Source organism: Lates calcarifer, linkage group LG13 (assembly GCF_001640805.2).
Source record: "Lates calcarifer isolate ASB-BC8 linkage group LG13, TLL_Latcal_v3, whole genome shotgun sequence".
In the NCBI taxonomy this organism is placed as follows: Eukaryota; Metazoa; Chordata; class Actinopteri; family Centropomidae; genus Lates; species Lates calcarifer.
In genome coordinates, this window is record NC_066845.1 from 20,653,624 (window position 1) to 20,671,422 (window position 17,799).

The 17,799-nt window shown below is 38.5% G+C and overlaps 1 protein-coding gene across 2 annotated transcripts; it reads right to left on the reverse strand.

Moving 5' to 3' along the window:
- Window positions 1-4,094: 4,094 nt before the first annotated feature.
- Window positions 4,095-7,864, reverse strand: LOC108877993 (lysosomal membrane ascorbate-dependent ferrireductase CYB561A3). Of its 2 annotated transcripts, XM_018668267.2 has the most exons (7): window positions 7,712-7,864; window positions 7,052-7,196; window positions 6,094-6,298; window positions 4,958-5,166; window positions 4,676-4,830; window positions 4,421-4,589; window positions 4,095-4,325 (listed from the first exon to the last, which is right to left on the reverse strand). In XM_018668267.2, exons 1-7 carry the CDS (start codon window positions 7,714-7,716, stop codon window positions 4,299-4,301), a joined length of 915 nt encoding a protein of 304 aa, XP_018523783.1. In that variant the 5' UTR covers window positions 7,717-7,864; the 3' UTR covers window positions 4,095-4,298. The 2 variants fall into 2 exon arrangements, with proteins under 2 accessions (XP_018523783.1, XP_018523787.1); XM_018668271.2 differs by lacking the exon at window positions 7,712-7,864 and having other exon boundaries at window positions 6,929-7,074.
- Between the last annotated feature and the right edge of the window lie 9,935 nt (window positions 7,865-17,799).

The following is a 17,799-nucleotide window of genomic DNA, read 5'->3' on the forward strand; positions in this document are numbered from 1 at the left end:
GGACTTCTTATATTTGTCATAGGTGGCTAAATCCATGCTAATCTTGCTCCATATCCTCTGGGTGCATAAACAGGAGACTGTTAGTTGACAAGTTTGCCAACTTAAACAATGTGTTGGTCACAACTCATCTCCACTGACCCCTGGCCAAAAATTCAGTTCTTGCAGGTTAATATTAGGGTAGTTTGATAAAGTTTGACAGGCCTGAAACAAAATAACAAACAATATTTACCTCCACCAAGGAGGTTATGTTTTCATCCATGCCTGTTTGTTGGTTTATTTGCTTGTCAGCAGAAAGTAACAAACCAATTAGCACCAGTATTGGTGGGGGATGGAGCATGGTCCAGGGGAGAACCCATTACGCTTTGGCCTGAGTCCAGTTCAATGTGTGGATCCAGGATTTTTTTTTTTTTTTTTTTTTTTAATCTTTCTTAACCTACCAAGACATCTCATTTGTCCTTGGTGGAGGTATGCACTCTGCTGAGTGCCATTGTAGTTTAATTCTTTGACCATTTTTAGATTCTTAAGCAAAGTCAGTTATACATTTTGGTTTATTCCTCACTTTTATTTCTATTAGAATGCTAAATGTAATTACAAGCTCAACTGCTGTAAGCAAGTAAACTAGCAGTGCTAGGGCTTTATTGAGTTTATTTATATACATAAATGTCAGAACACTCAATTTTATTTATATTTTGTCCAAACAAATAAATAATAGATTTCATCAGTCTACAGTGGTGGGTAGTTGCAGGAGTAATATTTTTTTGTTTTCCCTAAAATTTAGTTCCATCCTAACCTCATTTACACTACCACATTCTGAATATGCTTTGTTGGGTTCCAACTACTTTTGGCTAGAGGATGATAGTAAATCTAATTGGAATGTGTTCTTATTTTGGCTTCTGTCTCACGTTAGGAATGACAGGCACAGAGCTTCCCTGTGCCTCAGGAACATGTCCATCAGACATGGAGTTCACTTGCTGTGATTATTGCATGGGATACAATATAGAAGTATAGTTAATGTTAATAACATAAAAGCACACCACATGTCTTTACCTGCCAAGCTCTTCTTCATTTTGAAGTCTTTTGAAGGAAGTTTGAACAAAAACATACAGTTTGACATAACAAGAGCGCAGCATAAGTAGCCTTGTTCTAAAACCCTTCACTGGATTGGACTCAGCTCTGCTGCCACCTTGTGTAAACCAGGACAGGACACTCCCTTTTGCAATAACAGAGCAAACTGTGCAGCACAATTTGGCCAAGTACAACAAATGCAGTTAATGTTCCACTTCGTTTATAAAATTATGTGTTTAGGTTTTAGATGTGTTAGGTCACCTTCTCTTCCCAGATTTTTTCCTCACAACAAAAACCAGACAGCTCATTTGTGACTCTGCGGTGCAGACTTTGGCAGTGTGTGTTGTTTTTTTGTGAACAGGAGGAAATCAGTGTGTGTGCTGTGAGGACAGCTGTGGCTGTCTGAAACAATACAAACCGGTTCAAGACTATAGAACTGTTACAAAATATTACCTAAAATCCTGTGCCTTCAGAATACTTATGTGTGAAGTATCTTGAAGTCATATCACTCATAAGAAAAGTCCAGAGAAGGAAATGAAATCCAGGGGTGGTTTGATCTGCTGTGTTGAATTAGCCTTTTGTGTGACATCTCTATCATTTGTCAAAGAGAACTAGGTATGAATGAGTAAAAAAAAAAAAAAAAAAAAAAAAAAAAGAGTTGACAATAGTTCTTATAGTTCAATGAGCTTCCTTGCCAAGAAGGATGGTGCATGGGCCAAGAGTTAGATGAGAAGATTGATACCATTGTGATGTCTGTATGGGAAACATGAAGCTGTGGCTATAGGAAATGGTTAGCTAAGCTTAGGGGGGGGGTAATGTGCCAAAATATTTCTTGACCAAGAGCTGGAGTCTTCACTGGTTTCTAGTCAACGTCATGATAACAACAAAACTCCAGCAAGTCACTGTGCACTGCAATGAAGTAGTCTGGCTACAAACCCCATACAATCCACACGTTTGTCAGTTGATCAACCATTATGGTAACAATTTGGGACCAGATCCCTTCACTTTTTCTTCACTTTATTATTATTTATTCACTGTATTGAGGATTTAATTGTTAGTGAATAAAATGTGGGACCTTAAATAGTTCTAGACACATGTCAAGGAAAATTAAAGCAAACAGATGCACCTAATGACAGTCTACCACAGCAAAGGCTGAATTTTCCATTTTGATTTTTCCAAATGGTATCCAAAGGAAACTATGAAAATGAATAAACAAACATTTCCCATCCAATTTGACAGAGTTTGAGAGGATTTCCCAATAAGAATAGGATAAACTGCCCAAATCCAGGTGTGCAAAGCCTGTACAGACTTGAGGCTGTAACTACAGCCACAGGGGCTTTTGCAAAGTACTGAATTAAGGGTCTGAATATGTTTGTAGATGAAAGATTTCACGTTTTGATTCTTGGTAAATTTAGACTGATATAGCCTGACCCGCACAATGACATTTTTATCCATTAAAAATTAAATCTACAACTGCGCAAAGTGTGCAAAAAGCAAAGGGATGTGAATACCAAAGTGACTGACCAACCAATGGTTTTTAAGGCCTTTGTATGCCAGATTATGTCATTGCTGTGGACAGTGACTTGCCAGAAATTTGTTGTTATCATGACATTGACTCAGGGTTGCACAGTGCAGTGGTTAGCACTGTCGACTGACAGCAAGAAGGTTCCGGGTTTGAGCCCCGGTTTGAGCCTGGGGCATTTCTGTGGGGAGTTCGCGTGTTCTCTCCGGGTACTCCAGCTTCCTCCCACTGTCCAAAGACATGCAGCTTAGGTTAATTGATAACTCTAAATTGCCCGTAGGTGTGAATGTGAGTGTGAGTGGTTGTCTGTATATGTTGGCCCTGCAATGGACTGGCGATCCATACAGGGTGTACCCTGCTCAATGACAGCTGGGATAGGCTGAAGACCCCCTGCGACCCTTAATGGATAAGTGGTATAGATAATGGATGGATGGATGACATTAACTAGGAACCAGTGAAGCCTCCAGCTCCTGGCCAAGAAATATTTTGGCACATAACCCCCTACCAGCTCTTCTTGGGTAAGTCTGCACAAGCCTATTGGATGGAATGCCATGAAATTTGAACATAAATGCCATTATGTCCTCCTAAAGACTAATTGTAATAATGTTGGTGATTCCTTTTCATCTAGTGCTACCATAATGCAAAATAATTGACATTTCCATCAGCCTCAGCTGTACTTTATCTTAGCAAATGTAAGAATACTAACATACAAAAACACAATAAACATTAAACCTGCTTAACATTAGCATAGTAGCATTTAGCTCAAACCGCTATGACAAAGTATAGCCTCTAGCAGAAAGCAAATTCTGAATCTACACTCCTGTCCTGTGTCCTTTGATAACCCCACCTCTCTACTTCTACCTGTCAGACATCCGATGTGTTTCAGCAGTTTCACTCCCAATTCTATTTGAGCACTGCGGTGTACACATTCACTGCAGACTTCCCCTGGGTTTTCTCTACTTCTGTGTTTTGTGACTAAACAGTACTGGGTATGAGGCAGGTGTAGCCCTTCATGTTTTTTCCACTAAGCATACAGTTACCATTAGGAGCTTGTAAATTGTACCTGATTCATACAATGAGATTACACTGTAAATCTCAAGCTGTATCAATTGCTACCTTTTCACTTGATAATGGCACTGGATTAAATGATTTAATTAAAGAATTACTTTTACAGTTTACCTGTTCACCAAGTGTGCAATCATAATTAGAATCAATCTACGAATTTGTAATCCTGCTTTGATTGTTACTGTTTTCATCTCCTTTTGAACTTTAGTCATATGTCAGTTATTCTGGATACAAGAACGTCACAAGACCCATAATTTGAAACTGACATTTCAATAAAGTAATTAAAGTTTTGCCACATTAAAGTCAACACACTAGTTAAAACATCCTAGAGTATATTGTCACAAACTTCAATATTTAGGCCCAGTTACAGTTTTACTGCATGATGTAAAAGCTAAAATCATCACGAGAGAGCTTACACTGCAAGAAAGAAAAATGTCACAGCTTTGATGAAACACATTTTTTATTCTTTGGGCAAAAAAGCAATCTTAAATATAATTTCAAATAAATATTTACAGACACAGATAATTCTCACACACTCAAGGCAGCTGCTTTTACATTCAGAATAGAAATTTCCTGGCCTCTACTGATCTGTGATGGCTTAACTGATTTTGCATGGCTGGGTTTGATGCGGTGAGCAGTCATTCCATCATTCATTTTCTTCTTGAAGCAATGGCTGTGGAAGAGTAGATAAGAATTATTACAAAATACTTTATTAAATTAAATCCTCTAATCTCTTTTAATACAGATCAACTGCATTGATAGTCTCACCGTGTAAGCCATATCCTCAGGCCGAGAGTCAGGTCGCTGCCATTTGTGGTTGGACAAAATCTTTAGGACAACCAGACCGAAGGCTACAATCAAAACTCCTAATGAATTTCCTAACAAGGCCTCACTTGGGAGGGCAGAATATGGCAGAGTTTCAGGACTGCCTCCTTTACTGTGGAATAAATTAGTTGGAGAATTCAAAAATTTGATCTGAAATAAAAGAATTAATTAAAGGTAACGTGGGCAAATGGCACTTACAGAACAAAGAAGAGTTTCTCGTTGATTCCAGAGATGCAGGCAGCGATGCTGAGTGTCAGTATGCCGGCTCCCATCCACACATGGACAGGTTTCAGGAGTTTCCGTAGTGATATGGGGGAGCAGGGAAGGAGGAAGCCAGCCACACCCACCACCCACTGGGTGGACAAATGAATGGATGGCAACAGATTGTATACAGTTGTATAATTAAAGGCAAAAAATTATATTCACTTTATTGCACTTGACTAATTAAGTGATTCTGTTTCTGCATTTAAACTTGTATACCTGTATGGCGAAAAGAGCTGTAGCAGCAATTCCAATCCAGCTGTGCAAGGAGTAGAGATTGGGGATGTTATTGGCATTGTGGAAATCAAACACAGCACAAAGCCCCACGATTGACAGGACCAGGGCGATGAGCATCAGTGCAGCATGAAGGAGCTTCCAGGGAAGTTTATTCTGACCCCAGGTCAGGGGGATGCGGTATAGCACAGCTCCTGTAGGGGAAATGCACAGATGGAAAATATACAAAATCTGCTTTAAAATATGTTCGTTTTTACATCGTAGTTCTTTTATGTCTTCTCTGGTGGGCCTTAAAAAAATAACCCGGATGATGTTCCCAGGTTTATCTCGACTTGGGTCACGTTACAAATTGGATGGATAGAGTTAGAAAGACATGGTCATTTGCTTGGCAGGGGGAGTCTACGGAAAGATGCTACTGAGTTGCACTGTGTGAAATGTAGGATCTGGCATTTTTGCAGTTAGGCTATGAGATGGGCTCTGAATGCAACTGACCTACACTCAGTACTGTACCTGAATGCATCCTATGTAGACAGATGGAGCAGTGAAACTGCTGCTGCTTTGTTAGTGCGCCACTTTCACTTCCAGACACAATGTTGGATTCATATTTCAAAACTTTTTACACCTGTCTCGTCTACCCACAGTCATCATGATATATTGTATTCATGTTGAATGAGGTGAGGAGTTAAGCATGTTATTATTTTATTTAGTTATTTTTTCACTCTGGTTTCACACATTAATATGCTAATTTAGGCATCTCATAGGTGGAATTCAGGGGAAGTGTGAACTTCCTACTCTCTATGTATAGAGAAATGACACGAATGCAAGAGAGACAGACAGTGGCCATCATTACAGTATAATGTCCTGTGTACTATGATGGAGACACATTACACTTCCTTGCTGAAAGGCATCTTCTACATTTGTATAAAATTAGCTTACACCAGAAAAAAGCTGTGACTGCAATCACTGAGGTGTGGCACTTAAAGCAAAACAGTCACTGTGGACATCAAAGTCTCTATGAAACGCACTGTGTGTCATGTTAATACCGTCTTGCAGTCAGAAGGGAGAACAGAAGTGAGAAACAGAAATGAAACTCTGTGATTCAAATTTGGAAAGTCACTCACCGATGCCATACACCACCACCAGACCTGTGACCATCAGGACGGGGTGCCAGTTGAACTGCAGGGGAGAGCCGTCCCAGGCAAACCCGCCACGCCACCGTTCGCTCCAGTAACACACACACACCACACAGGCCAGGCCCAGGCCCAGGCACAGCAGGTAGCATATGTAGAAGATCATGATGGAACTCATCCTGGAGAGAGCTGTATGCTAAATAGATTTTTGAAAATTAAATAAAATCAAAACAAAAGGACAGCAGGGCGGCGTAGTGTTGTGTTGCTGATTCAATCCCAAAGTGAGTTAGTCACTGCCAGCACTGATCTCATCATTTGCAGGTAAGAGGAAGTCTAAATGCTTCATATTTAAAAGAATACATTTGTAGACACCTGGGTCACACATGCTTATTGTTTTAATAATAATACAATTACTATACTATTTCAAAGTGGAGCAGTTCTAACCTAGACATTGAAATATTGTCAGTGAAATACTGTTGAGACAAAGGCTAAACACTACCTAGATGTCTGCACAAACTTTTATCCATGCTGAGCATCTTCCTGCTCACCCTTTGTCAGCTGCAGTGGATAAAAACAGCAGCAAACCTGAATGTTAACTAAAATATATTCATACCAGAAAGGATAAATACAGCATGTGAAAGTGAACCTAAATTCCTTTCAACAATCAGAATTTGTCCTTTGAAAAAAAAAAATCTAACAAAAACAAATAGAACTGACTGAACCTCTTTCAACCATTAACTACCACTATTTATTTCAGCATAACATCAAGCTCAACATTTTATCATAAGCTCAACATTTGTCAGAAATGTGCACCAGTGCTGCATACCTTTCCTTGTCCACAGCTGCTGTAAAACTGGAAGCACTTCAACACTGAACTTAACTCCACATCACGTAGGAGTTATTGCTGTATCTCATGATTTCCCCCAGTCAATCTTTGTTAGATACTCACGGTGTTATTTGCTTTCACTTCGTGTTTCTCTGGTTCAGCTGAGGTCTCACTTCCACATTTGGCTGTATTGAGGTGGCCGAGGGGGAAGCAATCTGAGGTGGAGGAACACCGGGGAGATGAAGGACCACCCCGCTGCATCTGCTGCCTATAAAGAAGATGGAAAGTGGGAGTTGGACACGTTAATCAGTTTAGGTGTAGAGTAATTGTAAGCATCCAACAACAACAACAAAATTCTCCTGAAACAAATATACAGAACAATATCAGATTTTTGTAAAGATTTAAGTGAAATAAGAACACAAACGTTTTCGCTCTCTTTCCACATGTGATAAGGTCACCAAGTTAATGTCATGGGAGAAAGACACGTCTCATGACCCTGCTTTGACACAGTAGGTAACTATTTCAACTTTAACATTTTCTTAGCGATTTCTCTTTTCACTAAAACCATTTCTAAGTATACCGACTGAAAAAGTACCGTTTATAAATTCCTTTAAAGTGTTAAGTCATCTTGTGACTGATGCGTCTCTTCTGTCTAAGCAATGTCATCTTAAATTTGCATGTTTTTCAAATGAAGGCTCGTAAAATTGCCGTCCTCGGTTATGAGCTGCTGCTATCGCACACAAGTCGGATATTTCACGTGTTCAAAGTCATATAGTCGTGTACCTCATTTACAAACACTCCACATCTCTAAAGACGACTGACGACTGTTGAAATATCGAGAATTTAAGCTGTGTTTACAGCTGGAACACTTGCCTATCAGGAAGCGGTATTTACCTAACCGATTTCCTTATTGACAGCGCAAGGCCTTGTGGGAAATGTGGTTTTATTAGTTACCTGCGTGTCTCGCAGAACTAGGCATTGTATCTCATCACCGTGAATTAATGGAGAAATCAAAAGTAGTGCACTGTATCATTCGCTGCTCTGCCCTTCAGTTCTTCTGATGCTGTTTTCCTCAGCTCTGAACAGGCAGCCTCTATGACTGTGTAGGATGACTGTTGATCAAACTTTGAGAAAATGATCTTTGCAAGAGTCAAGGCAATAAGACTCTTAACACAAACAAACAAACAAACAAAATAACTGAATGATACAGCAGTAAAACTATGAACTATACAGCCAGTAAACAACTTTGGGTTGTAATAGCATGCATTAGCCTACAAATGAAAAACTAGAAAAAGAGACCCTACTGTAGGGAGATGACTGCCCCTGCAGGAAAGCTGACCTGTAGTCTGTTGTCTTTCAGCTCCACCTGGAGGCAGTTTTAGTCGGTATCATATTTGCTCTGCTTTGTAGTAATTTGTTCCATGCATTAGACTGCTATCTTATGCTGCTCCCATTGTCTCCTGTTAATATTTATTCAGACAGAATAAAAATATACATACATACATCAAGAATAAAACCAACTGATAAGTTAAAATAATGAGACAATAGAACAGTTAGACAGGGACAGTCTTATTTGCAACTATAGAAAGTCCAGATTAAAATGACCATTTCCAAATGGCTCATTTATTTTAAAAGGAATTATTGTGCATTAGAAATTTTTAATGATCAAAAAATTGTCTATTCTATTATGTGTTTTATGTATAGATGCATTTAATAGGGACAATGCACGTTAATAAACATTGCTATGAATACACCAGATTTACCAAGAGGCTATTTTTCATCTGCAGTCCCTAAATAGATGTTACAAGATCAAAAATGACAAAGTTATTGAGATTATTTGGAAGCATGCAAAGCAAAACAATAAGAGAAGAGACAGCAGACAGCAAGGTACAAAGCACACACAAACAGATCCTAAACTCAAGGTTCACTTATTGGCTTTTTCTGAAGCTTTTAAACAGCTCCCATTACCGCCCTCTTCAGCAAATAGCTCCCTGTACTGAGTACTTTAAGGACCTCATGTCCTTGTTGGATTAAAACTTGACTGGAGAGATTTATTATTGATAACATAAGAAAAAAACATTGAGGTTCTTTTTGGTAGGTACTCTCTCTCTGACTGGAGTTACATATATTTTTTGTAGCAGGCAGTTTTGGAGACAGAGAGGAAACTTGTGGAGAGTTGGATGACATGCACAGAAGACCCCAGCTGGGGTCAAAGCAACAGTATAGCAATTATTTGGTGTGCATTTTAACAACTAGGGTACAGGACACTTCCTCTTTTCATCTAAAAGCAAGTGGATCTCTTTTATTTATCCTCTCCTAAAGAATATCATGGGACTGCGGCAATGCTGATATCATTAATCACATAAAACTATGACATCAGCTGTGTGCAGACTGAGGAATTTCTGTTTTGTGTGTGTGTGTGTGTGTGTGTGTGTGTGTGTATATGTGTGTGTGTGTATGTCAGTTGCTGCACATTTAAGCAGCAGTTCAAACTGCTGCTGTAACTATAAGTTTAAAGACAATAAAGACAGTTAAATACTTAATAATCAATAATCTGCCACAGTTTGCTGCAAAGGAGTGTGCAAAAGATTAGGTAACCCACTATTAGTCCCACAGTGGGGAGACTTACATTGTTGCAGCAGCAAAAAATACATTTAGAAAAAAGCAAGATATTAAACAAAATAATATGTAGCAATGTATAAAAATTATAAACAATATGATCAATACAAACAAGGCTATGTGCACAACAAATTGGATTTGAATACTGATATTGCGCAGTTGGAAATGGTAACCCTTAGTGAATGGTATGAGCTGTTTCATTGGTAGGGATTAAAGTCTAGTGTTAGTGAGTCAAAGTCTGTGTGAGTGTGTAGTCTACTGAGAGCAGTGCTGGTTGTAGAGTCTGACAGCAGCAGGAAGGAAGGACCTGCGATACCTCTCCTTCACACACTTTAGGTGAAGCAGCCTATCGCTGAAGGAGCTGCTCAGTGCTGTCACACTGTCCTGCATGTAAGAGCAATGCTTTTTTTTATTTAAACCATAGTTTGGCTCCAACCACAAACACATGACCAGGTTGAATCTGCTATTGTTTGATGTCGAAACTTCATTCAGTAGTTCTCACAAAAAGGTATGACAGTTCATTGCAGTTTTTCTCTGGATCTTATACTGTCTGCATTTGCTTATAACAAGGACTTTATCTAAGGGAAGGTGCATCAATATAGAGGACCTGAGCCCCTGTCCTCCAGCACTGTTCTCAAACAGACAAGAGTCAAGCTGTCAGTGGATGTAGGTCCCTTTATATCATCAAAGCCTCTCAGATCCCCCACCAGAATCCTTGAAGTGATGTTTTCAGATGTTTCTCCTCAGTGTGACTGGCCTCAGCAGCACAGTGTTGAGGATGAGGATAGAGTTAATGTTCTGTATTTCCTTTCCTCCTTCTTGGTGTCTGGCATGGACTTTGTCTCATCCTTATATTGCTGCGGTGGTTTCTCTCTCGGCGGTCTTTGAAGCCAGAGATCCAGAACTCAGGCTTGGTGTCAAGCTGTCAGTCTCTGGACAGTGTTTCAAACAGCTCATATGAGTTTTAGAAATAACAAAAAAAAAAAAAAAAAAAAAAAAGAGAGAGAGAGAGAGAGAAAAGAAACTAACGATAAATCAAGATTAAGAGACTACAGCTATGCTAGCAGTTTGATGAAGCTGGTGCTTACAGTAACAACACTAACATGCTCATGTTTAATGGGCACAGTTTAGCTAGTATGCTAACATTTGCTACTATACACTAAAAAGAGTGCAACTGATGCTAAAGGGAACTAAACTAAGTCACCATTTGTTGATACATTTTTATTCAACAACCGCAAATGTAAACCTGGTGGTGCTACAGAAAAAGTCAGGCTATCAGACTGACGCTGCCATCCCTATAGAGCTGTGCTGTAAGCACAGTTAAACCAATCATGGAAAATACTGTAAACCCATACCACATATTCTTCTGATTAAATTGGACCCAGGATTATATTTTGGAGCTGGAGATACATCATTATTCTCATGACATTCTGTTATGACAAAATTTGAAGATTCTTCACTTTATTTAAACTGGTTGTCTCATTGAGATTCTTTTCATCTTCTCAAAATGAAACTGGAGCCAGCAGTTGGTTAGCTTAACTTAGCATAAAGACTGGAAACAGTGGGGAAACAGACTATTACTATAACAGTACCTCAGCTTCAGTTTCACTCATTTGTTGGAGGGAAGATGGAAAAGAGGAGGAGATGCACCTTCTGCAGGAACTGGACTGCAAAATACTTGCCGCTGTGGCAGGGCAACATTATTCAAATTCACCAGTGTCAACTGCATTTACATCAACCCTGGTAGACTAAATATTAGTATGAAAAATAACAATATTACAAAATACAATTAAACAGCGCCACAAACTATAGCCTCCATAATGACCATAGGTTGAACTAACACTTCTCCAAGAAGTCAACAATGTGTTTCTCTACAAACAAGTGATCTACAACTTGAGGAATACATTCTCTGTTCTTTGAAATATGAATTAAGGATTCATGATCACCCATTTATTACAGGTTATTTATTAATGAAACATTGATTTGTGGTTCAAAATGAGAGACATATGTGGGCATGATTATTTAAAAAAAATAACTCCATACAGTGAAAAAAGTATTATTATTATTTTTTTTTTATCTAACAATATATATTTCTTATATAATAGTATATCTTTGAATGTCTGCTCTTTTATTTTCATCATTTGGTTTTGAATTCTACTCAAATGTAGCTATTTTGTCCCATATTTTTGTCCCATGCCATGTGTGAACTGCTGAGTTGTTCAGCAGCAGGCCTCTGGTAAAGCTGTCTGCAGCAGTTCAGGTCAGAAATCCTACTGTCCTCATAGACAAAATGCAGGAAATATGATCCCCACTGGGACTCCCACTGAAACTGACATTTGGGTTATTAAGCTGCAGAATAAGTGAAATGAATGATTCTTTCCTGAAGTAAATTAACTCAGATCTGTGATGTCATACTGATCTACAGTGTGGAGCCACTCTGTTGGCAGTGAATTGGAGGCTGACTTTGTGAATCAGAAATTATCTCCCCTTATACTGAGAGAGTAATCCTGAATTCTGTCATAGTGACCTTTTCTACCTTTTTCAATTTATTCTCAGCAGAGTTTTACATCAATATAATAAATTCAGATTAAAGGATATGGCAAATCTCCTCTGGTTTCCAGCAGAAGAGGTAGTATATTTTATACTTATTCATTTAGCTTCATATTTTAGAGCTGAATTTCAGTCCTATTGTCCTTTAAGTCATATGGTGTAGCTCTGAAGGCCAAAAAAGTGAGATTGAATGCCTTTTTATCCACTTCTCCACACTGATTAACAGAGTTCTTGTTATGAGGACTGGCAAGCTGTTTTATCTCCTTCTTACTTGGCCTGAATGAAGTGATCATCATAGCCTTCATCAAAATCAGCCCCTATTCATTCAAAATTGCACATAAGAAGTACCCAGCATCCTTTTGGAACAGTACTTACAGGAACGTGAGAGGAATTGTGTAAGACAATTTTGGAGGAAATCTAATTTATTTTTCTTGCATGTTCACGGGTACAATGGTCATGAAAATGGGATTTCAAATTAAAGGGATGCTAACTGAACACTGTTGTATTATTAGGTATTGTGTTGTGGAAATGGGAAACAACCCAAGAGTGTTTTGTTCAAAGGGATCCAATTGTAATAATACACTGGATGTCAATGTGATCCCAGAGGCCTTTTGGTTTATGATCACACACACTAGAGGTTTTGGGTCTCTGCCTTCAGCTCCATAAAGTCCTTGGCAGCTGTGGAGAGCCAATAGAGCTGTTATCAGAAAATGGAACTGAATTCTCCAGAGAGGCAGCTGGGCTTTTTGGGGTCTTACCAATAATCACAGGAAGCTACGGTCAAATTGGTAAAATAGAGTAAAAAGATGCTGAAGGAGTCAAAAGTTGCAGAGTGTTTTAGGGAGTGAGAGTCAGACTCCTGCTGAAGGCTTGATAAAACCAGATTTTAAAGCTGCATCCATTTTTTTTCACTGCATTGTTTCAGCAGAGATCTTAAGGTGATTAAAAACTATAGATACTAATAATCCCCTCCGTGAGTTGTTGACTGAAGTTCATTTAATCTTTTAAATGGCAATTTTAAATGCATTACATCCAATGAATTGTGATGGAGGCAAGACTCTAAGAGACAAATACTGCAAGCACATAACATCTACAGTATCCACATGGCTGAATATACGGAGAAGTAAATGAAAAATACATTCTTTCATAATTTATGCAAACTCACCTGGACAACAACAAAGCAATAAAATAGGATGAAAAGAACTGGTAACATTAAACCAATGACAATTCATCAATTCCTAAGGCAGAGTGGAGTATATAATATCGAGTAACACTGAGGATTAATTATATAGGGTGGATAAAGCCTGGTATTAAAAAGTCACAATGCTTGTCATGAATAAGGTAATGGTATTTTTAGTTTCACCATTACTGATCTAGTGGGAAAGTAACGTACATAGATTTGTTGCAAATACAGTGCATATGGTTGTAGTGACATTCAGTCTTCAGAGTTATCTCATTATATTCATGCATACACATGAGGGCCGCTGATCAACTAGATCATAGAACTGATACCCAATTCAGATAAATTGATTTTTGAACTGTATGCCATGACAGTGTAAAGCATCTGCTCTTCACCTCCTATTTTGCAGTGGACATTGAAACTGTTGTGGACACCCAATAACAAGGGTGTGGTCCAGTTATCTAGCTAGCACAGTGGCTCAATTCAGTTAACAGTGAACACCATGACAGTAAATTGAAATCCTATTGGCATAAACTCTAGGCCTTTTGTATCAATGCACAGTTAATTCTACAGATAAAGTATTTTCGATGTGTTAACAGCTACTCCTGCTCTATCCAAACCTGTGTAAAAACACAACAACAACTTAAAAACTCATACTATCGTTCAAGTTAAAACAATAGTTTAATCGTGGTAGTTCAGTTTCTGCTTAAACTCAAATTTTGAATTTGATATTTCAGAGCCTTTCAAGTTCTAATTATTACAAGAAAGAAATCCCTTGAATAAGTCAGTAAAATCTGTTAAAAATAAAAACACTTTCAAACACTACAGGACCTGACAGTGAGAGAGAAAGCAACAGGCAGAATCATGTAGAGTGGGGTATATAACATGGATTAACATTAATGATTAATTATTTGGGGTGATAACTGCTGTTCCATGAAGATGTTATGGTGGTGATTGCTCACTGAAATATGCACCATAACCAGAAATTATTTCACATTGAAGGCATGTGTATACTGTTAATATTTATATTAAGGATTCACTGTTACTATGGCAAATGTGTGTTATTTTTAAATAAAAAGAAAAGTAAAGAAAAGTTATAAATGTCCTAAAGTGTAATTACATGAGATGACATCTCAACCCTTTTATTTATGGTGTGATCCAGTTCTTTTTACTGAATTGAAATGTATCTGTGAAAACATGCCAGAATCAAAGTCAAAGTCATCAAAGTTTGAAGTTTCTTGCTGTGCATCTTTGTGCTTGCTCACAGTCAGTGGCTGCTGTATTTTCCTGTGCAGGATCAAACACGGTTTTCTTTTTTTTTCTGTGTGATGATAGGTCAGCAGGTGCTTCATTTCTCTTATGTTTGCAACTGAGCTCTGCAGCCAACAGACACACATCTTATTTCCATTTGTTGGTGTCTGTCTCTACATCACAGAGAAACAGTACATGGACCCTGGGAGAAGGCAGTCTTTTAAACATGGGGTTTGGTTAGAGCTGACTTACCAGTGAAACTCATTCCGTTGCTACTATACTGGGCAATACCACACTGGCAGGCTCATAAGAGTAGTAGTAAAGAAGAGCACTGAATATTATATCACAAGGTTTCTATCCACTGAAAGATTTTTGATGTGGAGCAAGACATGTCTCTCACTGACATCATTATCTGACAGTGAACTGATTTTCTACAACATTTACACCAACAACATTTTCGGTAATCACTATCAAAAAATCCTTTAACTCAAGGTTTGAAAGTATCAGCTCACCTTAGCATCACTAAGATGATTCCCATAGATACTACTGAGGATTGTGACAGATCGTGTCAGGTTTCCAAGTGGATGGACTTCAAAACCTCGTAGGCTGTTGATTGGATGAGGGAAGATTTTGGTCCAGAGAGAAATCTTAAATGGATGTCATAAAATTTTGCACACAGGTCCCAAGATTTTGAGTCTTAATGATGTTGATCTCTGACTACATCTAGTTACACCAACAGGTCAAAAATTTCAAGACAATTGATATCATCCAGTCCCAGTACTTCAATTTATGACTTGCAAAATGGATGATATTCCCATTAGCCTTAGCTGTACTTTTGTAGTGCTGATTAACAAACGTTAGCATGTTAACACACTGAAACTGAAAAGATGAACATGCTAAATATAACCTGCTATGCCAGCTTTTTCATTGTGTCCATGTTAGAACAAGAACCACTATCATTTTTATGTTTACTTCACTGTGACTCTTCAGGGTCAAATACAAGCTTTGGAACCAAAACAATTTGTTTTCCTTTATAGCCTCACAGAACCGCTAGCTAGCAAGGAGCTTTAATGTTGAGCAACTTCAGTTTCTCATCATTACTCTGTCAAATTCTGATATCATTTATCACATCAGGGCGGATTTAGAATAAAACTTTGAATTCACTCTGTTTGAAGATGTTTGAAGTATGTGATGTGGTTTGCTGAGTGCTTCCTCAGTTTTGATTTTACAACCACTCAGTGTGAATGGAAACCATAGCTATATGTTTTCCTTCACTGTGGTGATGGGCTTATATTCAAAACAAGTCATGTAGGAGAATTGTTTCCAAATTCCATTCCAGTAACATGTACACTTTACTATCTATTTTACACTTGAAAATACTTTGTATGGCCAAGGAAGAGCTCTACAGCAACAGACTGATTTCAGATTTCAAAACTGCTTGTGTTTCATGTAACAAAGTATAACATGGCCACTGAGCAGCTGAGCCCTCACATCTTTAATAGACCTGTACCTTGCATTACTTTTCCCGAGTGGTAATTTGGCTAGTACACTAGACAGCTGCTAAAGAATGTTTAATAATGTTCCCAGCAAGCATTAAGTCTGATGCATGAGAGTCAGAAAGCTGATTTGTTACAGCAGAGGTATCATTTAGCTGAATGTTACAGTGACACCTCTATTAACTGCTCTGGGTTTGAGTACACACCGTAGGGCTAGTATCTGAATTGACGGACACAGTAATTCCATCAACACTCATAATGTTAATGTCAGAAAAACACACTATGAGAGTGATGAGAGTAAGTGAGCAGCGGATGCAATGTGCTATTCAACTTGCTGAATGAATGAAAGACGAAATGAGGCAGCAAAATGCTGAACTGACTGACTGACAAGTGAGTGGAACTCTGAGTAGCTCATGAAGACAGATTGTGTGAATGTAGAATTTATGTTTGTCACTTTATCTATGGCTACAGCACCAATGACAGGTAGGAAATGTACGGTACACTAATGAAACATTTTTGATGAGGCCCTGATACTCACAACACCTGTGGGATGAACTTAGTTTCCAGAAAGAGGAGCATCAGCCCATCAACTGTGGTAAGCTGCGGGAAGTGCTAATGTCTGCCAGCTCAGCAGGACACTACATGTTCCCTGCTGAGTCACTGTCACAACATGTAGCAGCTTCTCTCAGGGTCAAGTTTGCACTGTACTGAACAGAGGTTTCTTTGGTTGTTGCAGAGAGTATTGCTCTGTAGTGATCTTATGGCTTACTGAGCTCCTGCTGGTAAATGACACAGTGGTCACCATGAGACATCTTAAGGCAAACTACTACAGTACAGCAGGAATCAGAGCAATAAAGGACATGTCCTGTATATGACCAAACAATCTCACATGAATCTCTGTTTGGTTCCCAGAGGATGAATTCTACTTTATTCTACTGTGCTTCTTCTTAGAAATTCCAGGCTTTTCTAAAATCTCTAATCCAGTCTGACTCTGACCTTCACAACACAGAGGTGCCTGAAAACCAAAAAATCATGGATGCTTCATGTCAACCGATGTCCATTGCTCAATGTGTTTGAGTGCACTTAAATTTGAATTTAAAGAATATGGTGTTATATCATCAGTGTGTTAATATGGGAATCCTTCCCATCGCTACTATCCATTCCACACAGGGAATGGGAATCACATGATCATCATTAGCAGATGAAAAGACTGAAAAGACATGTTTTCAATGTCAAGAACGAATATCACAAAACCCACCGGTGTAATTACTAACACTGACTATGGCTACATTTCATTACATTTTACGACCATGGCATGGTGCAGCGCATGTTGGCTCATTGTCATGGATTCTGAAATGGAATAGAATCTTCATTAACGGTAAAGAAGTTGAATTTCTCTGGGTACCTTTGTGGACAAATCATAATGCTTGTCATGAATAAGGTAATGGTATTTTGTTTCACCATTACTCATCTGGTGGGAAATTACCATACATAGATTTGTTGCAGATACAGTGCATATGGTTATAGTGATATTGTTTGCCCACAAATACTAACCACATCTTTCCAAAAACATAGTGTCTGTGTTTTCAATTAGCTTAAACTAGTTATATTCTCTATAGAGATAACTGATTGACTGAACATTGAAACTGTTGAAGACATAAACATCTGCTTCCTACTCCAATAACAAGGGTGTGGTCCAGTTATCTAGCTAGCTCAGTGGCTCAATTCAGTTAACAGTGAACAGCATGACAGTAAATTGAAATCATACTGACATA

What these genes read in the sequence shown, in the direction of transcription:
- LOC108877993 (XM_018668267.2), bottom strand. An exon ending in GGTGGTGGTGTATGGCATCG is followed by an intron (nt 5,167 to 6,093) that starts GTGAGTGACTTT and finishes TTTCCCCTACAG; the next exon opens with GAGCTGTGCTATACCGCATC. An exon ending in CTGAGGATATGGCTTACACG is followed by an intron (nt 4,326 to 4,420) that starts GTGAGACTATCA and finishes ACTCTTCCACAG; the next exon opens with CCATTGCTTCAAGAAGAAAA.